Source organism: Ursus americanus, chromosome 24 (genome assembly GCF_024610735.1).
Source record: "Ursus americanus isolate L20-20 chromosome 24, mUrsAme1.1.p, whole genome shotgun sequence".
Classification (NCBI taxonomy): domain Eukaryota; kingdom Metazoa; phylum Chordata; class Mammalia; order Carnivora; family Ursidae; genus Ursus; species Ursus americanus.
The window spans coordinates 34,005,822-34,033,140 of record NC_142150.1 but is presented as its reverse complement, the minus strand read 5'-3'; the positions used below and the strand labels follow the sequence as shown (position 1 = coordinate 34,033,140).

Below are 27,319 nucleotides of genomic sequence, written 5' to 3'. Positions count from 1 at the left end.
GGATAATGAGAAAAGTAATAGAATACGAGATGAGAGGCATAATAGGGTCTTAGCATAAGCAATATGAACTAAGTTGTATGAAATACAGGGGAAGAGATTATTAATTTTACATAAGGACCCTCAAGGAAATGTTTAAAAGGAAAGTAAGTTTTTCATGACCCATATAGGTAGATAATTGCATTAAGTAATCTTTGTGATCTGGAGAGGACTCTAATGAGAATAATAAAAACTCACTCTTGCTCTGTGCAAGTTGTGTTATCTGGATTTCTCCGTGCTAAATGAGTGGTTGTCGTGGCTTCTTATACTGAGAACCACCTTTTAACATATACCCTGAGTAATCACATGAGGCTTTTTAGTGTCTTGTAGAGGCTGCCCTTAAAAATTTAACCTGACACAATATTTAGGGGGATAAAAAAGTAATTAACTTGCCATTGAGAGAAATTCTGGGTCAGAGGTAGGTTACTGTTTACGATGTAGGCCCAAGACTTCTGTGGATAGAAAACCTTTGGTCCTAGGTAGCAAAATTAGGCTTTCAAGTAGCAGTTACTCTCAAGATCCACACAGAGCTGTAACTTAGACGTGGTTAATCAACACTCCTCAATACCAAAGTATGGTTGCACGGTCAGCCTGGAGCTTCTCTATTCTGAGAAATATATAAGTGATAGTTAGATATGTGCCTCTCTTAGCTGTAGAGTTCACCTATTGAAAATATGATCATTTCACCATTTTCTTGGGTCAACAAATATTTCCTGCATAGCTATCATGTGCCCAGTATAGCTATATGTCCTGCATAGGGCCATGAACAAGGCAACTGCTTTACTGACAATCTTCTTGCAATGGGAGAAGAAGAATGGATTTGGGGGAAACCAGCAATTCCTCCACTGATCTCAATAAGCAGAAATAGGCTCTTGTTGCAGGAACTGAAGTGGGGCCATATGAGTATAAAGCAGCAATCAGGCCAGAAGAGGGAATAACCTGGAGGGCATACATTGCCAGGCACTCAAGTAAAGTGATCAAATGCATGTGTCACTGAAATACCCACATTTTCTGGCTGTGCAAAGAACATACTTTTGTTCCTTCAAGTTCATAAAGACTGTGATAAAATATACTCTTTAGAACATATATACCAGTCATAGAGTAGAAATGAGAGTCGTTCTGGGTCAGTTGTTGAGATTTTGATCTGCACGATTAATAGCCTCTTTCGGGCAATAGGATGAGATGAGAAGCCATACAAACTCTGGAATCAAAGTCTGCAATCAGGAATCTCGTCCCTGATTCATTAGAAGTGTGACCTTGAGCAAGTCACTGAAACTCTCTGAGGTCTAATTTCTTGTCCGTAAAAGAGATATAATAATAGTGATCTCGGGAGGTAGTTACGAGCATTAAGTTAAATTAGCACGTGCAAATGCGATATATGTTTTATTGTAGCTATTATTAAATTTGTCATGTTCCTTCTTTATAAAATGGAGATTTGAAGCAGATATATTTTTCCTGCTCTGATATGCCACAGTGTTCGTTGTAGGGAATGATGCTACTTGTTTCATCTTTCACTGGAAAAGCCCAGGAGCACAGAGCGAGGATGCAGAACACGAGATTGCGTCGTGCAGATTGACACCATCACCCAGTTGAGCGTGATGCAAACCCAGAGCAAACTGTGTTATCTGATCCCAGAACACATTCAAAATAACTTGAGTTTGGGGAAAAGGCAAATTGTGCAAATCGGCTATAAAAAACAAAAAACAATTCAACAGTGGACTCTTCCTCTAGAGAGGTAATTGCCCCCAGGGTCCTTTGTAGGCACAGCTTCTTAATTGGTTCTTCTCCTTCCCTTTTTTTTTTTTTTTTTTTTTTTTTAGTTTTTGTTTGTTTTCCGAAGGCAAACATTTAAAGGAAACTTCTCTTGTGGATTTCCTGGCTCTCTTTTGCCTGGTATACATTCTTAACATCTCTTATGTAGCATTTGTTTTCACTTCTGCATTCTTACTGGGAATATTTCTCTTCATTCTCAGGTTGGTATAAAAATAGATCTATCTGGATCTGTGAGATTAAATTTGCATCTTGGATTTTATATTCTCTCTCTTTTTTTTAAAGATTTTATTTGTTTATTTGAGAGAGAAAGAGCACGATCGAGAGAGAGCTAGCTAGCACAAGCAGGGAGAGCAGCAGAGGAGAAGCAGGGAGCCCAAAGCAGGGCTGGATCCCAGGATCCTGGGATCATGACCCCAGCAGAAGGCAGCTGCCCAACGGCTGAGACACTCAGGTGCCCCTATCATCTCTTATTGTTTAAAATTACCATTAATTATCCATACACGATATCTGTGTATGAAGGAGTCTATTTGTGCGCGTAGAGGAGACAGAAAAATGGGAAGGAGGGAGGAAAGAGACAGAGAGATACAAAGAGAGATATTTTCTATAGAGATTTGATTATTTGATTATTATAAACTAGTAATGGAAGCTATAATTTCCAGGAGTGCATTTAGTAATAATTATGCCCTGTGTATTTATTATCTGTGAATATGTAATAAATCTTTTCATACTCATAGTTAAACAATGAAATGAGTATTACTATTACTGTTACATCATATTAAGGCATAGAGAAATGAAAGATAAAGCAAAGCAAATATAAAAACAGCCCAAATTTATGTCATGGAGTCAGAATTCAACCAAAGTCTGACGACAGAGATGGGATTCTTACCTGGAATACTGAATATTTCCTCATGCCTGGTCTTAGTGGGGGGAAAGTCTGTATTTATTGCTATAATTTGAAATATGGAGTGTGACGATAGGGGAATCTTCATAATGTACTAGTCAATAATATTTAGATTATAATTATATGCCAAAGAGTCCGCATCCAGGGAATATGTATAAATGTATGAATGCATATAAGTAGTCCACCCCTTTATACCTGGCTTTGATGACAATTGTGATCAGTTTGTCCCTCTTCAATTTAAATGGGTACAAGCATGAGAGTAGATTAAAAATAATATTTTCTCGGGGTGCCTGGGTGGCACAGCGGTTAAGAATCTGCCTTCGGCTCAGGGCGTGATCCCGGCGTTATGGGATCAAGCCCCACATCAGGCTCCTCTGCTGTGGGCCTGCTTCTTCCTCTCCCACTCCCCCTGCTGTGTTCCCTCTCTCGCTGGCTATCTCTGTCTCTGTCAAATAAATAAATAAAATCTTTAAAAATAATAATAATAATATTTTCTCTAACACTTAGGGCTGGTAAATTATTTGATTAAGTGTCTTCCATCCCTAATCATGGAGAATATGCTTATAATGAAAAAATGATGAGGTAAAAAATTATTTTTGCATTGGCTTGAAAAGAGAACTATGACCCTTCAAAATATCTTGAAATACGAAACCTCCAAACATGCCAGTATTGGACAGAAGAGACATTTAAGAAATAGTCCTGGAGGGGCGTGTGGGTAGTTCAGTCTGTTAAGTGCCTCAGGTCTGGAACTCAGGGTCCTGGGATCAAGCCCCACATTGGGCTCCATGCTTGGTGGTGAGTCTGCTTGAGATTTTCTTTCTCCTTCTCCCCCTCCCTCCACTCAGGCTCTCTGAAATAAGTAAAAAAGTCTTAAAAATATAACCAGTCTTGAAGTTTGGCTAAGTACAACACTTAGCCTAGTACTAGCATGTTTCAATCACAGTATCTGGTATAACTGTTATGTGCTACGGCATCTCAGAGAGCCTCTGACAGCAAGTGCTCAGGAAAGATGTGCTGTAAGAACAGCAAAATGCAGTCATAGATAGGGAATAAGAAAGATTAAATAGGCATGGATAAATATATAAATGAATAAATAAACAATACCTCCTTTTAAAATTTATTTCCTCCTAGTTACCACTGACATTTCTAACCCATGTTGACTTAGAATTGAGAAAATGCTCAATTTCACCGAGGTGACAGAGTTTATTCTTTTGGGACTGACCAGTCATCAGGAATGGCAAGTCCTCTTCTTCATCATTTTTCTCGTGGTCTATATTGTCACCGTGGTGGGCAATATTGGCATGATCGCGTTAATTAAGGTCAGTCCACAGCTTAACAGCCCCATGTACTTTTTTCTCAGTCATTTGTCATTTGTGGATGTGTGGTTTTCTTCCAACGTGACCCCCAAAATGCTGGAAAATCTGTTATCCGAGACAAAAACTATTTCTTATGCCGGCTGTCTGGTACAGTGTTTCTTCTTCATCGCCCTCGTCCACGTGGAAGTTTTCATTCTGGCTGTGATGGCCTTTGATAGGTACATGGCAATTGGGAAACCTCTGCTGTACAGCAGCAAAATGTCTCGGGCTGTGTGTGTGCGACTGATTTCTTTCCCTTACATCTATGGTTTTCTGACTAGTCTGGCCGCAACGCTGTGGACATATGGCTTGTCCTTCTGTGGGAATATTGAGATCAACCACTTCTATTGTGCGGACCCACCTCTCATCAAAATGGCGTGCGCTGGGACCTTTGTAAAAGAATATACGATGATCATACTTGCAGGCATTAATTTCACATATTCTCTGACAGTGGTGACCATTTCTTATCTGTTCATTCTCATTGCCATTCTGCGGATGCACTCAGCGGAAGGGAGGCGGAAGGCCTTTTCCACCTGTGGGTCCCACTTGACAGCTGTCGTCATATTTTATGGGACTCTCATATTCATGTATCTCAGACGTCCCACAGAGGAGTCCGTGGAGCAGGGGAAAATGGTGGCTGTGTTTTATACCACAGTGATCCCCATGCTGAATCCCATGATCTACAGTCTGAGGAACAAGGATGTGAAAGAAGCCATGAAAAAAGTGATCAGCAGAACGTGTGTAACAAAATAAAATAAAATTCAGTGAATATTGTCGTCTGTGTTTCATAAGCGTTTGTCAACAGATTGTGGTTCAGCATATCCCTTAAAGACTTTTTACAAAACCTAAAGACTTTGTGCGTTAAAAATAAAAAAGAGAAAGACTCAAATCCAGGGGGAAAAGGATATAAATTGGCACTATTGATGTGAGTAGTGAGGATTAATTAAAATTTAAGAAATCAATTAATTGAAAAGTTTATTTGAGCCAAAGTTTGCCTGTACAGTAATTGAAATTGTTCAAATATGTAGCTGAAATGAAAGATTTTATTTTTCTTATTAAAAAATGCAATGGATGACTATGGAAACTAGTTATCAATTTGTCTATTTAGAGAGTAAACTGGAGCAGAAAAAAACTATTTCATTTAGTTTTCTAGTATGACAATATAAAAATGGTGGTCTTTCTAATGGTTGTGAGATTTTGTGGAAATAAATGCTTTTTCTTCAATATGAAGGATGGGTCTTTTCAGAGACTACTACATTGAAAATAGCTATCCTTTTGTATGTCATCCCTTTTCAACGTTTTTATTGTTCAAGAGAGATTCGACATGGTATGTGTATCTCTCTTACAGATTCCAGTAACTGCCATATTTAAATGCCAAGGTGGCCATTGACCACTGAACTTCTCCCTTGTCCTTGCCAAAGTATCTTCAGTTGGACTGAAAAGTGTGTAGAATCAGCAAATGGATATGTAATTTTGAAAGCACAGCTCTCTTGAATCCACTTAATAGATAAATTGGTATTCATGTGGAATAGTTTGCACATCTCTGACTACGATATGGTAGTTACATATTTTAATTTTTTTTATTTGAAAGACAAAATATTTAGGGTGCTCTGTTTGTTGCTAATGATAACATGGTCCACCACTCTCATACCTCATTTCATGAAATGCAAGCATAAGGAACTACTTTAAAACTTGGACTTCTTGAAGTCTCTATATAAATATATATGTATACATACATCAATAACCCGCCGTTCTGGTGTAGAAAATACATAAGTACAGCAGTGTAACACACAGACTTAAATTACACATTTAAGTAATTACAAATTTGTCTGCAAAGATGTAAATATAAAATGACATTGATATGAGGATAAACATTCTTTGTCCATTTTTGAGTTTTCATTTTCTTTAAGGGGAACCAGAAATGCATATGAACTCATTTCCACACACATACACATATATCACTGGCAACATTTTAAAGCTATTTGCATTTAAACAAACTGCTAATTTAGATTAAATTATAATACTGTATCACTATGCCTATAGTTTCAAAACATAAACCCCCCTAAAAACTTTAAGGTCTACCTCAATGTTACTTTGGGGGTTAGTTTAAAGTAACTTCGTCAGGACAACTGTTTATTCCCCATTTGTTGGAGAACTCTTGCTATGCCAATTAGTTGCTGATTACTAATACATTTCAAAGCATGGTTTTAAAGCATTTAAATATTACACAGTCTGTTAGCAGGTGGATTTGGGTCTCTGATATCTCTCTCTCTTTCTCCCCCCAAATGAAAAGCTATCCCTATTTACTTTTTTGAGAGTTAGTTCAGTGTTCCATGAAGAGTGAGAACATCATGTTCCTGGTTTGAGTTTCCAAATTTCAAATTAATTTGTGGGTCGCCTTGGATAAATCATTTTTTATTATTCATCCAGTTAACTTCTAGTTTGTAGTCACTACTCTCCAAGGTCTGTCCAAGCTCATAATTTCTATGAATCTAACTTTAGTAGAGCTTAAAGCAATTTTGCCATTTGTTGAGAATTTGGGATATTTTTGTGAAATACTTTGAAAAATAAATCTTACTGTTACACTTATTTCTACATCTGTCACATTCATTATATTTAAGCATCTCCAACATAAAGTGCATTTCTCTCTCCTTGTCATGATGCAAACCAAGAATATTTTCTCAAGATGCATAACTGCTAAGTGTGAATGAAAGAAGGCAGGACTCATGTAAAGAGGGGAGAGATGACATCATGTTATCAAGAATTTTGATTTCTTAATTTTACTATAAGGGTTACCCTCCTCATTAACAGTCCTTGACTTCTCCTACCCCTGAGACATTTCTGGTGTTTCAATCATTATTCCTTTCATAATTACCTGGGTAGTTTCTTGGGGGAGATGTTCTTAATGACCTCAGTGTTCCAAATTCTATTATAAATAGTGAGAATTGTCATCTGATGCTCTCCTCTGCTGAAGGTAGGTCTGCAAATTGTACACTCTTTGCAACACAGATTAATGCAGTCAAATCTCTTCATTTTTACCCATATTTTGAAGATAAGACTGAAACTTTATTTGTAGACTTACTTGTTATCACAGTGATTTATATTATATGATATTACTGGGAAATATTCTTTCTGTATCCATTCAAAACGTCCTGAGAATGAGCTCATTACAATGAAGATTTATAAAATTTTATCCTTGTTTGTTACCCTTTACACTCTTCTCTGCAAATAGCATTGATTTTCACACTGTTGTTTTAAAATAGATGTGAATGGAGTTGAGGATATTGTATCAGTGGTAATGAACGGGCCAGTAATTGTACCTATATTGTTTTTCTTTATGGGAAATTCCTGAAAGGTTAATAAAAATATATGTATTTTTGAAATTATACATTCTATCTTCTCAATTGCACTTATGCAATAAATTAGCTCTACCCCAGAACTCACTTGGTCATCCGATCCCAGATCTAAACTTTGAGGGGGAGGGAGAAGCAATGGTCTACTACCTCTGTAGTTTAGCCTGCTCGAGGGTTGTGCCAAGTTCTCTAGTTCATCTGGGATGGACTGTTAAAAGGAGAATGTTGTCTTAGAGGATAATCAAAGTAAAATTTAAATGTAAAAAAATAGGATAGTAGAATAGGTCATCAAAGAGGCAGCAATATAAGGTCATTAAGGGTACAATACTGGAGTTAAATTAATTGGTTTGCATCCTAATCTGGTCAATTAGCACTTGTCTGGCCAGGGAGACCTACTTCGTCCCAGTGCTTTGGTTTCCTCACTGCAAAGTGATGACGCTAATAGAATCCGTTTCATAGGAACACTGCAAGCAAAAGGCTCAGAAAACACTCAGTAAAGGTTAGCTATTCTTATTGATGTTATAAAGCTGAAACTGTTGTCACCAGAAAAATCTGTCTTAGTCTCTTTTTAATGTTAGAATATTATAATGTATTCCATAAAGCTGAACTAGAAATCACAACACTTTTTAAAAAAAATCATAACTTTACACGCTACATCTAAGCTAGGCAACTTAAAGAGGTCCCAAGATGAATGAGACAAACTCTGCTACCACAGAACTAAGCATTATGTATAGAGAAAAAGAAACGCACACTCATGCAGGGACTAAAACAAAATTGGAGAAATAGTATTAGTTTATGTTTTAAGATACCTTGATGCTTTCTATTTTTTATATTTAACAAATATGTTTATATTGTTTTATGCTTAACACAGTAAAGTAGTGCCATTAACCCAAGTCAACTCTGTGAACTGCAGAATCATGGATCCATCATTGGAGTCAAGAGTTCTTACATAGGAAAATCCTTGACCTTAGCTCTCTTCCCCAATCAGACTGCAGCTATCATCTGATTCAGTATGCTCACACTTGAGCCAAAAGATGAGTTACAACTATAGAAATCTATAGCAATGGGTCACTTAGATCAGAATTAAAACTTTGGTGACTATTATGTTAGGTGACCAATTAATAGCATATTTAATTCTACCATTAAACATTTTCAGGGTAAGAAAATAGTTCATAAAGATTAATTCACATCCTGAATTCATCCTGCTACTAAGTGCAGGGGGCCATGATATAATCACAGAGCTCATACTTTTTTTTTTTTTAACTATATAAAGGGATGTATCTAGCAACACTCTTTTTCACCATGCCAAGCTAATATTTCTCCTTCTGAGCTTTTGCATTTCATGCCATTTATCCTTCATATTTCTACACAGCTTATTGTTTCTCACCAACTCAGCAGTCCCCTCCTCAGAGAAATATTTGATCATTCTGTCTGTACCCTTCCTCCTCTTATTTCTTATCTTCTAAGAATGCTGTAGTTTTGTCACTGTAGGTCCACTCCCTAAAGTATCTCATTTGTACATTTGTGTATTGCTTACTCTTTTCAATGAGAATAGAGTATGATGCAAACCAGAATCTTGTACATCTTGTTCACTCTCAGATTTCCAGAATTTAGAATACTGCCAGATATAGGGGCACCTGGGTGGCAAAGTCAGTTAAGCGTCTGATGCTTGATTTCAGCTCAGGTCATGATTTCAGGGCTGTGGTATCGAGCTCCGTGTTGGGCTCTGTGCTGGGCTTAGAGCCTGCTTGGGATTCTCTGTCTGTCTCTCTCTCCCACCCCTCTCTCCCTCTCTTAAAAAACAAAACAAAACAAAAGAACTTCTAGATATAACAAATATATCTGCCATAATATTGGCTTCGATGTTTGTAAATCAATTAAGGTAAACAATTATAAACCAAGGCCCATTTTTGAGAGTAATAGTCCCTTCAAACACTATTATTATGGGGAGTTCAAATTTCCAAGATGGTGCTAATCCTACAGATATGTCCTTAAGAACTTATGGCAAGTTTTTACTTCTTGAGAGGAGTAAGCTAGAAGAGTGTAGTAAATGGGGAAAATATTGTTTGGGAACCTGTTCCTTGAGAGAATATTAAATGTGAGTATGATACGAAGGTGTAGAATTGATTGGTTCTGAAAACCAGTGGAATCGGAAATAACCTATCACCTAAACTTTACTTCAGGATATATACTTGTTGACATAATTTTGATAGTGGGTGCAGCAATCAGACAATATGTTTAGTTAAATAAAATATGACTAGGAATTTCATATGTTGAAGGCATATGATAGCATATGGTAGGGCAAATATGTCAATAACTAGATTGTAACGTCAACGTGTAAGTCCACAAATTGGAGAGAATTTAGCCATTCCCTGACAATTTTCAGTTCGCTTGAATCATATTTGTGCCTTGAGATTTTTAACTTTAGTGTAATAATCTAGCAAAATGTAAATGTTCACTTTTACATCATAGCAGTGTATGTAGTTGTCTATTTTACCAATAAAGAACTAATAAATATTGGTGGTAACTACCTACCTATAAGCCCTACTAAAGGAAACAATGAGCCTACATATTCTAATCTTGGACATGGTGCAAAATTGCACTGATTTTTCAAAGATTTCAATTAGAATAAAGATAAATGTAGCTTGAAAGTTTCAAGAATAAAACAGACCCATTCCTGTTTTTTTTTTTTTTCATTTCTCTGTAGGTACTACAGACTGGCTCTATGTTAAGGCAATGCCAAATTTCACGGACGTGACGGAATTTATTCTTCTGGGCTTGACCAGCCGTCAGGAGTTTCAGGTCCTCTTTTTTGTGGTATTCCTGGTAGTTTACACGATCACTCTGTTCGGGAACGTTGGTATGATCATATTGATCCGCATCAGTCCTCAGCTTCAGAGCCCCATGTACTTTTTCTTGAGTCATTTGTCTTTTGTGGATGTGTGGTTCTCTTCCAATGTCACCCCCAAAATGCTGGAAAACTTATTATCAGAGACGAAAACCATTTCCTATGTGGGGTGTTTGGTGCAGTGCTACTTTTTCATTGCCCTCGTGCACGTGGAGGTCTATATCTTGGCAGTGATGGCTTTTGATCGCTACATGGCCATCTGCAACCCTTTGCTTTATGGCAGTAAAATGTCCAGGGCTGTCTGTGTTCGGCTTATCTCTGTGCCTTATGTCTACGGGTTCTCTGTTAGTCTAATATGTACACTATGGACATACGGCTTATACTTCTGTGGAAACTTCGAAATCAACCACTTCTATTGTGCAGACCCTCCCCTCATCAAGATTGCCTGTGGGGGGGTCCACATCAAAGAATACACGATGATTGTCATTGCTGGGATTAACTTCACATATTCTCTCTCTGTGGTCCTCATCTCCTACACTCTCATTGTAGTCGCCGTACTACGCATGCGCTCCGCTGATGGCAGGAGGAAGGCATTCTCCACATGTGGGTCTCACTTGACAGCCGTGACCATGTTTTATGGGACTCTCATATTCATGTATCTCAGGCGGCCCACTGAAGAGTCTGTGGAGCAGGGGAAAATGGCGGCTGTGTTTTATACCACAGTGATCCCCATGCTGAATCCCATGATCTACAGCCTGAGGAACAAGGATGTGAAAGAGGCCGTCAACAAAGCAATTGCCAAGGCAAACTTGGGGCAGTGAAACTGCAGTAAATATTTTTGCGTATGTTGCTACTTATTATAAATGTCCAGGCATAAAAGTCTTGACACAACAAGGATTTTCTAAAGGCAACTCTTACGTACAATAAAAGGTCCGATCTAACACAGTGATGGTTTACCTCAGGAATGGACTCCAATTGTTAAAACTGCTTTATTCTAGATACACAACCATATCATCAAAACAGACACATTAATGTCATTCACAGTGTAGATAAAATTGTAAGTGTAGTCATTGGAGGAACTCATAAATAACTCTATATAAATAAATGTTAATTAAAGGTACCTTTGGTAGAGTTGAACATGATTTTCTAGGGTATTTTCTCCATAGGCATGCTCCTCCACCTAGGTTTCATATGAAATTTTTAATTTCATAAGAAAAAGAGTAAGAATTCATGCATTTTTCATGACCTTCAGTATGTCAATGCTCCCTGCTTAACCAAAAAAGTATTCTGTAATGTTTATATACACATGGACTTCTGAAAATGGGATTGTATTCAGAATCTTCAACCTATGTCTCAGTACAATTAAAACTTCTATCCTTGGTATGTGTTATTTAGTAGTGAACAATGTTCCTGCTTCAGTGAGCTATTCAATTACTCTAACTCTATTCTTTAGTTTGGATTCTGGTATAACTCTTTAAAAAAAAAAAAAGATTTTATTTATTTATTTGACAGAGAGAGAGAGAGAGAAGCCAGGGGAGCAGCAGGCAGTGAGAGAGGGAGGAACAGATTCCCTGCTGAGCAAGGAGCCTGATGTGGGGCTCAATCCCGGGACCCTGGTTTCATGACCTGAGCTGAAGGCAGACGCTTAACTGACTGAGCCACCCAGATGCCCCTTGATTCTGGTATAACTCTTGATATAAGGGGCTAAATACAGAACCAAAGAATATAACGTTAGTGAGAAGAAACTAGGATCCAACAATAATTTCAAACCATATCAACCAAAGGTTTAATAGGACAAAGTCTGGCAGCCAAAGGCCAGATTTTATATATCAGAAAATTTTTATGTATCAGAAAATTCATAGTTTCATTTTTTCATTGTGATGAGGACAGGAAACTCCTTTGTTGTAAGTATTCACCCTTTTAAAGTCAGGAAATTTATTTATGTATTTTTGTGACTTTCTGTTTATTTATGAGGCTCCTTTTCATTTGCAGTGGTTGTCATCCAAAGTTCAGTTTTCAGATTTATTTAGATAAAATTATGAGTTAGTTTAAGAAAAAAAATGTTAAATAAATAATAAATGTGTTATGCCAATGAGGAAAAGTCATAAGGCATAATAATCTAAAAGTCAGAAAACACAACCAATGACCACAATCACACACACACACACACACACACACATATATTTAGTTATTGTGCGTATATTATATACTATAATGCATACAGCTACTTCTTGGAGGTACTATCAGGTACTACTTCCCATTGGGTTTATATATATCCCTCTGTCTTAATTTTTTCAGAGTCCAATAATATCTGCAATGTCCAAGACTATTACATGGTTAGAGTGAGACAAAATCCAGTAAGTCTGTTGTGAAAGTCTCTGTTGTTATACCATTGGTTTATTTTAGTCATGTAACATTCAAACAGCATTGGAGAGAACTCAGTTATCCAATGTGCTTTCCACACTGTTCAATGAATGGTAGCCCTAGGATGGAACCAGCTTTGAGTTTCTGCACCATGCACTCAGAACTTAAAAATGTTAAAGCAGTTAACTTTTCATCTTTTTCTCGCCACTAAGAGGTGGTTTTGAGGAACCAGAGATATTAGCCAATGTCACTTAGCTGACAGTGGTAAAACTTAGGTTGGAACTCAAGACCTTAAGAATTCAAGAACTAGCTTCCATTTAACTAAGATGCCATGGCTTGAATGCAGACAGATTTTGACTTCTGGTCATGCCTAGGTTTGAATCACAAGGCTCTTGAGATGAAAACAATGATGACAGGGAGAATAAAAAGAAGAATCAGCTGATAGTAAGAAAGCCCTCATACGTAACCCTGGCGCATATCACTAGTGTGGCTTCATTTGATAATGAACTTCGTTTTGTTTGTTTTTTGTTCATTGTGTTCACTGTTAATTATTTATAATTAACACTATTATTATTTATAATTAACATCTGTTAACTGTTAATTATTTATAATTAACTGTTATTTTTATATAAATATATAAATAATTATTTATAATTAACTGTTAATTATTTATAATTAACATCTAACACCTACCATGGTACATAGGTCATAAGAACATAGTCTTACAGTTGAGCAGACCGATTTATTTAGAATCCACTTACCTTCTACTCGTCCTATTGTTGGATGAGGTCACTGAGAGGACACGACTGCCAGTTGACTCTCAAGCTGGACCAGGGCAATTGGGGGCTCCTCACTCCTTCCCCTGTCTTTGGAATGTTCTCCCACAGTAGGAGTCATTTTCAAGGATGCAGCCTTGGAGAATAAGGCATTGAAGACCATCTGGACATACATGTGACTGAACCCTGTGAAGGCCTCCATATAAACTTCTAAGATTGTGGCAGGTATTTGTGAAGATTTACTTGTCTTATGGCCACCCGAGACAGGACTCACATGTAAGTTCCCTCGCTTATGAAACTGCGCCTATCAATCTGTCTCTTCCTTTGGTCTATCTATGCCCTTATGTAAGGAAGCCAGTTTCAGATTTTACCAAGGAAACTCCCAAGGTTAGAAATTAACACGTATTGCATGGAGCACTGGGTGTTATAAGCTAACAATGAATCATGGAACACTACATCAAAAAAAAAAAAAAAAGAAATTAACACATAAAAAAATAGTTGTTTCACTTTAAAGCCACAGGAACAACTCCAAGTGTCTTCATAAAAATAAGTGACAAGTGTGTTTTGTTTTAGTTTCTGTTTTTAAATGAAATTACAATGGTATTTTATGAAACTCAAGGGCAGAGAACAGAACCAGGCTTCACAAGAAGCCAGTAGTTGGGCCTTGAATTTGAAGACCAAAAATTTTTCTTGCTTGGATTTCTTATTTTTCTTTCTCTACAGACCAGCTTTCTGTTTCTTAGTGTACAGGGAAGTCTTAAATGGAAACCTCAGCTCCAATATGCACTTAACCTAAGATTAAGTGATCAGTTAAGAGTCACTGAAATTATAGGATTACAATGGCAAATTCCCTTGAAAGACGTTTGATTGGCTTATTCTCAGTTATGTGATCACCTCAATGTAGTGTGCTTTTAGGGGTAGGACTCCTAGTGCAATGACAGAAGTCACATTCCACCTCTGTGAGGAAGGAGATTCTCAGAGGGGACAGGGTCCTTGTAAACAGGAAAGCAGTCTACACTGTGTTCCTTTTGTTTCCTTTTTTTATTATAATATTTTTTTATTATATTATGTTAATCACCATAACACATCCCTGGTTTGTGATGTAAAGTTCGATGATTCATTAGTTGCGTATAACACCCAGTGTACCATGTAATACGTGCCCTCCTTACTACCCATCACCAGTCTATCCCATTCCCCCACCCCCTCCCCTCTGAAGCCCTCAGTTTGTTTCTCATAGTCCATAGTCTCTCATGCTTCATTCCCCCTTCTGATTACCCCCCCTTTCTTTATCCCTTTCTTCTCCTACCGATCTTCCTAGTTCTTATGTTCCATAGATGAGAGAAATCATATGATAATTGTCTTTCTCTGCTTGACTTATTTCACTTAGCATTGTCTCCTCCAGTGCCATCCATGTTGCAGCAAAAGTTGAGAAATCATTCTTTTTGATAGCTGAGTAATATTCCATTGTATATATGGACCACAACTTCTTAATCCAGTCATCTGTTGAGGGGCATCTTGGCTCCTTCCATGATTTAGCTATTGTGGACAATGCTGCTACGAACATTGGGGTGCATATGGCCCTTCTCTTCACTACGTCTGTATCTTTGGGGTAAACACCCAGTAGTGCAATGGCTGGGTCATAGGGTAGCTCAATTTTTAACTTTTTAAGGGACTTCCACAGTGTTTTCCAGAGTGGCTGTACCAAGTTGCATTCCCAGCAACAATGTAGGAGGGATCCCTTTCTCCACATCCTCTCCAACAAATGTTGTTTCTTGCCTTTTTGTTTCCTCACCCACTCACTCCACTCCTCTATCACCATCCAGAATAGTTACAGGGGTTGTATTAGACACTGAGAGGGACACATTGTAGAAGATAAATTCATCAAACTCTATTCTGGGAATGAGCTTGCCAGACTGAAAACCTAAACCGTGTGTCTGAGCCAAACCGAGGCATGTCGTAACATACTGGCAGAAGAGCAAAGCAGAAGGGGTATTTGTACTATAGGTATTTGTACTGTATTTACACTGGAGGCTGGTGGGCTTCACCCAAAAGAATCAGGACTCAGAATTTGTCTTTTTTTGTTTTTAATATGCTTATGATATTTGTTTTCCACACTGGTACCGCCTTATCCCCCATGTTCCCCTGTTCTCCTTGGGGCCTGATGCAATGCTCCCACACTTGAAAGACTTCTCGAGGCACTTGTGACTAGTAGCTCATGCTACTGGAATTTTTGCCTTGGTAGCACATTAATTGCCTTAATAACCTTTTCCGACCTTTTAATTCTCTCTGAGTCTTACTAACTCCCATCAAAATTGAAAGATTTTTTTGTAATTATTTCATTGCTATCTGCCTTCTCTACCAGACTGCTCAGCCCTATTGGGCAGGAATGTGCTTGCTTTGGCTCACAATATCAGGCACACAGTGGACATTGGGCATTTGAATTTATAGTGAAAAAATAAATCGATTACATTACAGTTGAAAGTTTAAATGGATTTTGGATTATTTTGTTTTATAATCTTGCAACATATAGCTATATTCTTGGAATGTGACAGCAGTCATAATTATCACTTGTTTTTAAACTACCCCCTGCCTATCCCCCAACCCTTTGTAAAGTCCCCATAACCCCCCAAATTCAAAGAAACTTTGCAAACACAGCTTTGCTTAGGGAATTTAAGGATAGGTTGACATTTTTGCTTTGATAGGGTAATAAAAGATATAGCTTTTTAAAAGGTAATCCTGATTCTCAGATCTGCATAGTGAAAAGTGACATCTTTTCAAAGGACATGATAACTGTGTAACACCAGGGAGTGACCAGTAGTGAATCTCCTGGTGGTCAGAGGCAGAGTGAGGACTGATGGCTAGCAGACCAGGTGCAGGTGGGGGCAGGCTATGAAATGACATGCGGATGGACAAGAAACTTACTTCACCACATTTCCTGCCCCTTTCTCTGTCTTCCACTGATTTACAAAACAGAAACACTTTTGAAAGAAACCTTTGATTCTTATTATCAGTTGAATAGAAACTACCCAGGTCAGGGCTATCAGAGTCATATACATAAACAGTAGCAATTTATTCAGAGTCTAAATCCTACTCCTTTAAACATTTCATCTTATTATACACTATATGAAGAATATAATTCATGTACAAGATAATTTTACTCATATAAAGTGTGGTCAAAATGAATTTTCTCCATCAGATGATTATAAAAGGTTATAAAAACAGTATATCTACATATAGCATTACTCCAAGTCAGACATTTTTCCAAATCATTTTTTAAAGTTTGTTAGAAGCAGGACATAACCTTTGTCAATTGCTTTCCTTAAGGCATTTTTTACCTCTTGGTTCCTCAAGCTATAGATCATGGGGTTTAGCATAGGAATTACTATTGTGTAGAACACAGAGGCCATTTTGTCTGTGTCAAGGGAATGGTTTGATTTTGGCTGCAGATACATGAAGATCAGAGTCCCATAGAATATAGTCACAGCGGTTAGGTGAGAGGCACAAGTAGAGAAAGCTTTGCACCTCCCTTCTGTGGATTGGATTTTCAAGATGGCGGCCACGATGTGTAAGTAAGAAATAAGAACAGTGGTCAAAGAGCTGATCATGTTGAATCCAGCAAAGATGAAAATCAAGATTTCTTTGAGGCTGGTGTCTGAGCAGGCGAGGGCCATCAAAGGGACATCGTCACAATAGAAGTGATTGATGATATTGGGGCCACAATAAATCAATTGGAAAGTAACAACTGTGTGGAGCAAAGCAACAGAGAAGCTATATAAGTAGGGGCCTATTACCAATTGCATACACACCTTTCGGGACATAATCACCATGTAGAGAAGAGGATTGCAGATGGCCACATAACGATCATAAGCCATTACTGCAAGAAGGAACATCTCCGAAATCAGGAAGTTCAGGAAGAAGCCCAGCTGTGTTGTACATGCATAGAAAGATATAGACCTGTGCTTGGTCAGGAGGGTCTCCAGGAACTTGGGGGCTACCGATGAGGAGTAACAGAGGTCTACAAAGGCCAGATTACTGAGAAAAAAGTACATGGGTGTGTGAAGTCGAGAATCCAATTGGATTAATGAAATCATCCCAAGGTTCCCTACCAAAGTTAGAGTATATACCACTGAAATGAGCAGAAAGAGAATGATTTCAAACTCTCTATGGACTGAAAAACCCAAAAGAATGAATTCCATCACCTTGGTGCTATTCTTTTCAGCCATTTATTCCAGTCTCTTAGCTGCTGAAAAAAAACAAGATAGAGCCAGAGACAAATTATTTAGTCAAGGAATTGTCACCAGATGCCAACTCTTGTGTGTTTTAGCTTCAGAAATTATAGTTCATTGAGTGGAATATCAGAACAAACAAATAAATCCCATTTCAAACTCTTCTCGCTGGCTGTTTATAATTTTCTGAGGTCAAAAATTGAGGGACAATAAAAAAGAAGTCAATTGATGGCTATATAGTAAAAATAACAGAGAAACAAAAAATCTTTATATGTTTGTAAAGATATTTAATATTTTAGGTTTAGATTATTTTAAATTATATTGGATAAAGGGAAGAAAACAATTTTTTATTTCCTGTCCCTTTACTTCCTTCTTGGTGGAACAAAACCATAATGTATCAATTTGTCTTTTTGAATAGATAACATTTTTTTCTATTTTAATAAATATGCATTGCACTAAATGAAAAGGTAAGCAGAATAGTCAATGGGAAAACATGGGTCATTAAATGTTTCTACTTGTGGATCAGGTAAATTCTGAAGTGTACATGTTAGTTCATTTTCAAATACTGCATTCTAAAAAGTAAAAAAACATTACACTTGTGAGTAGGGTTAGAATATGTATTTTTAAAAAGGTATAGTTATTTGGATTATAGTGTTTATGGCATTCTATTTTAATTACTTCCAACATTTATAGTTAGAAATGTTTTCCACCATCTCTGCTAAATTCTCAGTGAAACAATAGCATACATTCTTACTTTTAAGAAGTGGCAATCTCTTTGTCAAAAGAAAGAATAATTTTCAGGAAGCAATACTCCTATCATATGATGTTTGTAGTTTTCATTGTTAAAGCAATGACCTTTGGGCACCTGGGTGGCTCAGTTGGTTAAGCATCTGCCTTAGGCTCAGGTCCTGATCCAGGGTCCTGGGATGGAGCCCCGCATCTGGCTCCCAGCTTAGCAGGGAGTCTGCTTCTCCCTTTCTCCCTCTCTCTCCCCTTCTCCCCATCCCCCATCTTGTGCTCTCTCTCTCATGTTCACTCTCTCTCTCAAATAAATAAACAAAATATTTTTAAAAAAGTAATGACTCTCATGTCTACAGTTGTGAATATATCAGTACTTTTTGGTCCAACTTAGGGATACATGTCAGTCAATCTGCAACTTAAGTAACTGTAGGAGGAGGAAGCAGACAAATGGGATAGCCCAGATTATGAATAGTCTTCCTTTGTTTGGTGAGAGTCATTTCCCCTATTGGATTCTATATTCATAGGACATGTGAAGCCATGTCTTTCTCCAATTGCTACCGTATTCACAGTATTCTTAGACCATTGACCTTCAGTGCCTTCTCACCTCCACCTCAACAGTCAGAATTAATTTATCTTATTCCTCTGTATATAACTCGCCTACGGTTATCATAACCTATATGGTGTGGTTATTGGAAGTTGGCCTCTTTCCACCTCTGAGACTGTGAAAGGTAACTTTTAATTTTGGGAGGAAAGTGAAAGGTAAGACATTCTCACCATATCAAATACACACATACATACATACCGTGTGCGAAATAGAAAGAATCATCTCCTTTCCTCCCCAAAGGTATTACCCAAAGGGAAACAGTTTTGTCTAAATGGTCCGAAAAATCGTCTTTCAAATTTTCTCTTCTTCCTTTATTGACTCAGCTTAATCCTGTAAATGATACCTAATGCCTTCTCCAAAAGTAAACAAAACATATACACGCATATATATACACGCAAACACAGACATGTATTCATACAGACATATATAAGTGATGTATATGGATGTATACATATACATATGTGTATACATATAAACACATACATACATATTCACACACATAAAATCTGACATGAAAACAATTTTCTGTCTCATTCATTTACTTTCTCCTTGGTAGAACCAAAGTTCACCTCGTGAGAGGTGTGCTTAGATAGAATTTTGGAACTGGCTTGTCTTCCTGAGCTGGCATCTTACCACAGCTGTACTTGCTAACTCCCTATTCTGGGTGTAGAACAAAAGGGGAAACAAGAAAGTGCTGATGGGATCACTTTGGATGTTTGAGAGGGAGAAGTTGTGGTAGTCAATTAATTTTCTTTGCACACACACTGGAATCAGGCTCATTCCCTCTCCTTGTACATCCATTAAAAGAAAAGAAAAAAAATGCAAAATCGACACTTTCATCAATCAGATTTTGAAAAGACCAGCCCCCATTTAATGTATTACTTTCACTTATGAATATCTTTTTAATACACATCTCTGGAACCCATCAAGATTTTCTTCTGAGGGGCGCCTGGGTGGCTCAGTCGTTGAGTGTCTGCCTTCGGCCCAGGGCCTGATCCCGGGGTCCTGGGATCGAGCCCCGCCTCAGGCTCCCCTGCTCCGCTGGAAGCCTGCTTCTTCTTCTCCCACTCCCCCTGCTTGTGCTCCCTCTCTCGCTGGCCGTCTCTCTCTCTGTCAAATAAATAAATAAATTCTTTAAAAAAAAAAAAGTTTTTCTTCTGAGAGAAAGGTGACTCCCACACAAATGCTTGTGTTCTACAGAAACCGACTCTGAAGTTGCATCAACAGATGAAACGTATTTCTTCCGAAGGAAGCCTGAGTCTCAGGGAGCTGTGTGTAAGTGGGGGAGGCGGGGGGGGGAGCTTATTTTGGGAGTGTTAGGAGGCTTGTTTCATTCTTGTGGATAGATGTCAGCTTCATCCAGTGGGAGCAGAGTTCGGGTCAGCTACTTTCTTTTTAATGGGGAAAACTGGATGACTTGGGGAAGGTCTGTGGAAACGACCAACGGTACCCATTTAACCTACCTGGTTGTAGAAGAAGTCTTCCCCTGAATGTTTTCACAGGAGCCTCTTCCGCTGACTCTCAGACAGTGAGGGCATGTGAATGTGTGATATAGGCTTTATGCCATGGAGTCTTATTCCCTACAGAGTTAATTCCCAGTGTTCCTCAGACATGACTGCCTTAGGGTCGGTGACGCTCCCAGGGCACAACTATGATTAAAAAGTTCTAATTAGAAAAAGAGTAGTCCATAAAACAAAATTAACATTAGGTCTTATTCAAATGAGAATGATCTCACCATAAAATCACTAGTCTTTGGTTACCTATGTCCAATCCAATTTGTGTAAACAAAACAAAGAAAAGCAAAACCAAATGGCAAGCAATTGAGATGTTATGACCAATTCTAATGTTGTCATCATTTGTTTATAATTGTCCCTTCCTGTCCCTGTGACCATCTTAGAGGGATTCTGATTTAATCAGTTGTCTTATCATCTAGCTGAGTGTGTTTTATACCTAGAAGTTATAAATTCTTAAGGAGGCAATTCTGTTTATTTTTTTCTTTGAGGCAATTCTGTTTATTTTTTCTTTGCTAAGTGTGGACATGAAAATAATAACAAACCCTCTTTATTTAATCAACTAGCTTCTGATGATAATAAATACCTTGGAGTTTTAGAAACCTATCAAAAACATTTTTATATATCTTTTCTTTTGTAAAAAAATCTTTTACAGAATATAAACAAAATATATGCATATGTATGCTGATTATAAAACTCTATATGTAGGAAGATATAACTGCAAATATAAAAATAAATATTGTCACATATAAATATATATCATCTACCAGAGGTAACTGTTCTTTAAGTTTGGGGAGATTTGTTTTTCTTTTTCCTTTATATTTTTATGTATTTCATTAAATTGGGTTCATAGAGTATATGAAAATTTACTACCTATAATTACCATTTTTTACCAGCAATATGTCAGGATTTTACATGCTATTTCAATGTCTTTCCAAAGCATGTTTTCTACTATAACAGTTCCTATTTTGACATTTTGTGATTTTTTTAAATTAGTAAAATAATAATTCTTTTATTCAAAATTTGTTTTGAATGATCCAGTATTTTACGGTAGAGTGCTAAAAAATGGAAATGTTGAAAAATAGGATGTGTCTACTTTAAAACTTTTTACTTATTGCTATATTTTTTTTTTCTGGCACTGTTCCTTAAAAAGCTGTTTGTGTTTACATGTTGTCTGCAATTTACATCCCCCTACTTCTCTCTAATTCATTCCAGTAGACTTCCACCGCCATCATTCTCTTGAAAATAACTTTAATAAGATCATGTTAATTAACAACATTCCTCAACAATATTGCCAAATTAATGATTCCTAGATTAGCTTTCTTCACTTGGATTCCTACATCTTCCGGATTTTCTTCCTGGATACTCTTTCTCAGTTTTGTGGGTTCCTGCTCGTTGCCTTCACCTCTAAGTGTTGGCGAGTCCCAAGCTCAGTGCTTTCTCAGTTTGTCTATTTATATCTGTAAGTGTTCCTTTGCTAGTTTCACTTGGTCTTACACCATCTAATAGTGTCTGTATGTCAGTGACTCCGAATGTGACTCCTCCTCCCAGTACATTCCTCTGAATTCTAGTTTCCCATATTCAACACCCTAATTGATGTCTTTACTTGGATGTGTACCCAGCATCTCAGATTTATTGTCCACAACTGATTTCCATCTCAAGCCTGTTCCTCTCTAGCTCTTCTTATCTCAGCACATGGAAACTATGACTGCTCCAGGCAAAAAAAAAAAAAAAAAAAAAAAAAGAAAAAGAAAAAAGAAAAAAGAAAATCCTTAGAGTGACCTCTGACTCCTCTTGCTCATATTCTACCCCAATCTGGTAGGAATTCGGGTTACTGCTATTTTCAATGTAATCAGCATCCAGCTACCTTTTACCAACTATGCTGCTACTCTGGGGTCTCATCCATCATTCCTTCCCTCCACAGTTGATTTTTAACACAGAGTAATTATTTCAAACAGTAAACCTGGTACTTTCACTCCCTGGCATGTAATCCTGCAACGGTTGCTAATTGCTCCCAGAGTAAAATCCAGGATTCTTACAAGGGCCCGAAAGACTCCAAATGATCTGGCCGTTGTTGGCTTTTTGACCTTAATTATCTTATCCCTTTATCCCCTCCCGTCTCTCTTTCCACATTGACTTCGAATCTTCCAGGGCATACCTGCCTTAGGTATTTGTTTCTGTTCTTACGTAGATACCTTACTCCATCACCTCTGGATACTTGCACAATGGTGAAGTATGAGAGCACTGGAACCAGATTATCTGGGTCTAAACTCTGACTCTGCCATTACAGAACTTGGTCACATAACAACCCGGGTCTTGTTTTCATCATCTTTAAAACAAAAATAGTGATTACCCCAAGCGCTTCTTTGAGGATTAAATGAGTTAAAGTGTGAAAAGATCTAGGGGCATGTGGGTGGCTTAGTTGGTTAAGCACCTGACTCTTGATTTTGGCTCAGGTCATGATCTCAGGGTTGTGAGATCCAGCCCTGCATCGGGATCTGCCCTGGATGTGGAGCCTGCTTAAGATTCTCTCTCTCCCATGAGAAACAAACTGAGGGCCTCAGAGGGGAGGGGGGTGGGGGAATGGGATAGACCGGTGATGGGTAGTAAGGAGGGCACGTATTGCATGGTGCACTGGGTGTTATACACAACTAATGAATCATCGAGCCTTACATCGGAAACAGGGGATGTACTGTATGGTGACTAACATAATATAATAAAAAATCATTAAAAAAAAAAAAAGATGCTCTCTCTCCCTCTCCCTTGCCCCTCCCCATTCTCTCCCCCTGCCCCGCCATCTCTCCTCCTCCTTCTCTTAAAAAAAAAAAAAAAGTGTGAAAAGACCCAGAATCATGTTTGGATTAGCATATACGCTATATAAGCACTGATTACTACCACTACTACTGCATTTCCTCAATTTCCTTTTTTTTTTTTTTGAATATTTATCACTATACAATATTTTTACTTGGTTGGTTTGTCATCTCTTTGTTATCTATTGTGTGGGCAGAGGTTTGGGTCTCTTTAACTGTTGTTCTTGGTACTAACTGAGGACTCAACAAATTTGACTCCCAACTGTGTGTGTGTGTGTGTGTGTGTGTGTATTCATTCCATTATATATATATTAGAATATTATTACTCAGCCATCAAAAAAAGAAATCTTACCATTTGCAGCAATCTGGATGGAACTAACGGGTATTATGTCAAGCAAAATAAGCCAATCAGAGAAAGACAATCATCATATGATTTCACTCATATGAGAAATTTAAGAAACAAAATAGAAGATCATGGGGAAGGGAGGGAAAAAAATAAAATAAGACAAAATCAGAGAGGAAAAGAAATCATAAGAGACTCTTAACTATAGGAAACAAAATGAGGGTTGCTGGAAAGGAGGTGGGTGGAGGGATGGAGTAACTGGGTGATGGGCATTAAGGAGGGCATGTGTTGTAATGACACTGGGTGTTACATGCAACTGATGAATCACTAAACTACCTCTGAAACTAATAATACACTATATGCTAATTAATTGAATTTAAATAAAGTTTAAAAAATAAAATTTAAAAAAAGGTGTTTTTTATGAATATTTTATTTAAAAAATTTATTTAAAAATTTAAAAATAAAATTTAAAAAAGTGTTTTCTCTTTTACAAATATTTATTTAATCATTGGCAAAATGTAAATATGTCATTTATATTTTAAATAATAACATTTAAATATTTGAAATGTATATTTTACCAATGATTAAATAAATATAATAAAAGAGGAAACACAATTTTAAAATAACAAGCTTGCAATCCAGCAATTGCCTACTAGATATTTACCCAAGGGCTACAAAAATACAAATTCAAAGGGGCACAGGCACCCCAATGTTTATAGCAGCATTATTAACAATAGCCAAACTATGGAAAGAGCCCAAATGTTCGTTGACTGATGAATGGATAAATATGTGGTATGTATACTCAACGGAATATAACTCAGCCATCAAAACAAGCCCTGCATTCTGGGAGGGCTTTCTGATCAAAATCAGAATATCAGCATATGTCAAAATCGTAATTGTGAAAATCGTAGTAGTGTGACACTGAATTTGAAGGATTTTCATTACTGACTAGTTTTCCAAATTATTTGGTACTGGTGAATATTCGGTATCTTGGTACAGAATTTAAAAGTGCCAGAGTACCTATTGCCCTCCATACTACACAATAAGCATTTCCATTTTTAGTCTGGCTCCAAAATGTTCAGAATATCTGAGAAATTAAGAAAAATGTCGGCTTCTGTCACTGCCTTTCTTCATCTGGTGATTTTAATTAAATAATTGCTGGTCATTAAGAAAAAACTGAAGTCAGAGTTTACTCCAGTGTGGATGATGAAACTGTCTCTCTGTGTCTTATTATAAAACTCTTCATTGCAAACAGAATTCCCTACTGTAATTGCTTCAAGGAGGCTACTTGCTAATCAGTTTCAAGGGGCCTTATTAAAATGACAAGTTTTTCAGCATTTTCATGGGGACGTATTAGGTGAAACCAATCTCAGCAAACATAAAGTTTCAGTTTAGAATTAATGAATCTACACTTTAGTGTGAGCTATGGAGATCATCATCTGATTCCTTGGGGATGGTTATTTCCTCTACCTTGAACTGCCATCCTTCGGGAGGTAAGATAGTGTAGTGGGAAGAGATGGGAATGTGGAGCCAGATCTCGGTTTGCACGCAGACTCTTCTATCTACCCGTGTGCTCTTGGGAAGGCCATAAATGCTGAGCCTCAACTGAGAAATGAAAATGCTACTTATAACACAGGGCTATTTTGAAGAGTAAACTCATAATGGCTACCAATCACTTTGCAAACTGCAAGTTGATCACGCAATGATTATGAGTAGAATATTAATGATCATAATAATCACAGGGACTAAAATTTATTGTGTGCCAGGCAAGGTACTAAAAAGGTCTACATACATACCAATCAAAAAGCAATTCTTATTCTCTCCCAAATAAGAATCCCACTCTAGCAGTGAATTCCACACCCAGGGAATAGTAAACTATTAATCACACCTCTAAATTCTCTCGTTTTCCAAGGCATACACATCAGCTACAACATGTAACTTTTTTCCATTTTGAATTCCACAAGTTGAAATGTTTCTACATGCCAATCTCTTTCAAATTCTTTGGATGCAATTCCGTAATGTTAAGCCACTATCTTCTTTGAGGGAGCTCTTGAAATACATCTGATGTGTCAGTCTTTTATAGGAGACATTTCTATTATTTCTCTCTATATGGGGTGTAGGCAAAACTCATTACTATGATCTACAATGTTCTGTGTGCATGGTCCTGACTGTCTTTTCTAATTTTTCCTGCTTTTTCCTTCCCTATCCACCACAAAATTCCTTTCCTTCATTGAGTGTGGCTGTACGTCTTGTCTTTGCATATTCTGTGTCACTGACATACTTTCCCACAGCCTTGTCTCTCTCATCTTCTTAGTACAAGGTCAAAAGTTAACATCTTGGTAAAATTTTCACAAAATACACACAATTTTCTCTTCACCTGATCCCTCAAAAAAGGAAGGATGCTGATTGATTATTACTCAGGATACTTTGTGTCTTCCTTATGTCATTGTTATATTTTTCATGCTATATTATAATATGTGTTTTCCTTGTCTATCTCTCTTATTAGACTCTGAGCTACCTGATAAATAAAATAATATAAATAAAATAAATAAATGTTTTAAAAATAATTTTTAGTAATTAGGGAATAATTTGAATAAAATGAGCTAAAAGAAAAAAACAACATAGGTGATTATTATTATTTCTATTATTTCTTTAGTGCTTTTTTATTTGAATATTTTTAATGTATGTCTTAGTTCAATACACGCATATATAATAGATCTCACAATATTGTTAATAGATTTTCCCATTTTGTTTTTTTAAAGATTTATTTATTTTGGGGGGGCAGAGGAAGAGGGAGAGAGAGTCTTAAGCAGATTCTGCATTGAACATGGAGCCTCAAAGAGGGTTCGATCTCACAACCCTATGATCATGACCTGAGCTGAAACCAAGAGTTGGACCCTCAACCAATGCACCACCCAGGTGCTCCACCCCATTATGTTTTTGACATTTCTAGTAAATAAGAGTGACATTTCTGGTGACATTTTACTATTCTGATTCATTGATTTCCTTGGGTTTTGCTGATCACATTATTTGTGAAATATATTTTTATTCCTTTCTTCAAAAAATCTATGTCTTTTATTTTTCCTTCATACAGGTTTCCTGGCCTCTATGATAATACTTTTAATAGAGATGTATTGATATTTTAACCCCCCAACTAATATGACTACTTACAAATTTTAAAACATCTTTATCCTTTTAGTAAATGAATTATTATTAGTAAATATTTTTAGTAGGGACATTTTCAAATATAAACAAAATGAGAAGTTTTGATAGAATAATCCCTACCCTAACAACAATTGTCCAGCTTTGGTGTCTACATTAATGGTCAGATATATTTTATCCGTACTTCTTACCCCATCCACTGGCCCCCAAAAGTTATTTTGAAATAAATTCCAGAATTCACACCATTTCATCTATCAGGGTTCTCCATGCAATGACCACCAGGAAGAAACTCTAGTCAAAGTTGTGTTACTGTTGCTCATTTCAACAAGGGAGGTTGAACACCATGGGAAACAGGTCCATCTCAATAAGGGGGCTTAGGTATCAAGTTTGATATGGAATTTCATCCTGTGAAGTTATTTAGGGTAGGGTTCAATACAGCATGATTGCACTCTGAATTAAGTGCTGTCATCGAGCGGCTGTGTTTTTATGATTTGATATGCTAATGGCTCTTATTTA

General features: G+C 37.2%; 3 protein-coding genes across 3 annotated transcripts; 2 read left to right on the top strand and 1 right to left on the bottom strand.

Moving 5' to 3' along the window:
- Positions 1-1,777: 1,777 nt before the first annotated feature.
- On the top strand, positions 1,778-4,818 carry LOC123785282 (olfactory receptor 5M3). Its single transcript, XM_045787009.2, has 2 exons — positions 1,778-1,786; positions 3,883-4,818. Exon 2 carries the CDS (start codon positions 3,886-3,888, stop codon positions 4,816-4,818), a length of 933 nt encoding a protein of 310 aa, XP_045642965.2. The 5' UTR covers positions 1,778-1,786; positions 3,883-3,885.
- Positions 4,819-10,154: 5,336 nt separating this feature from the next.
- OR5M9 (olfactory receptor family 5 subfamily M member 9) lies at positions 10,155-11,087 on the top strand. Its single transcript, XM_045787007.2, has one exon. The coding sequence runs from the start codon at positions 10,155-10,157 to the stop codon at positions 11,085-11,087; it is 933 nt and encodes a 310-aa protein (XP_045642963.1).
- Positions 11,088-16,672: 5,585 nt separating this feature from the next.
- LOC123785280 (olfactory receptor 8U3-like) lies at positions 16,673-17,629 on the bottom strand. The gene has a single exon (XM_045787006.2). It carries the CDS (start codon positions 17,627-17,629, stop codon positions 16,673-16,675), a length of 957 nt encoding a protein of 318 aa, XP_045642962.2.
- Positions 17,630-27,319: the final 9,690 nt, after the last annotated feature.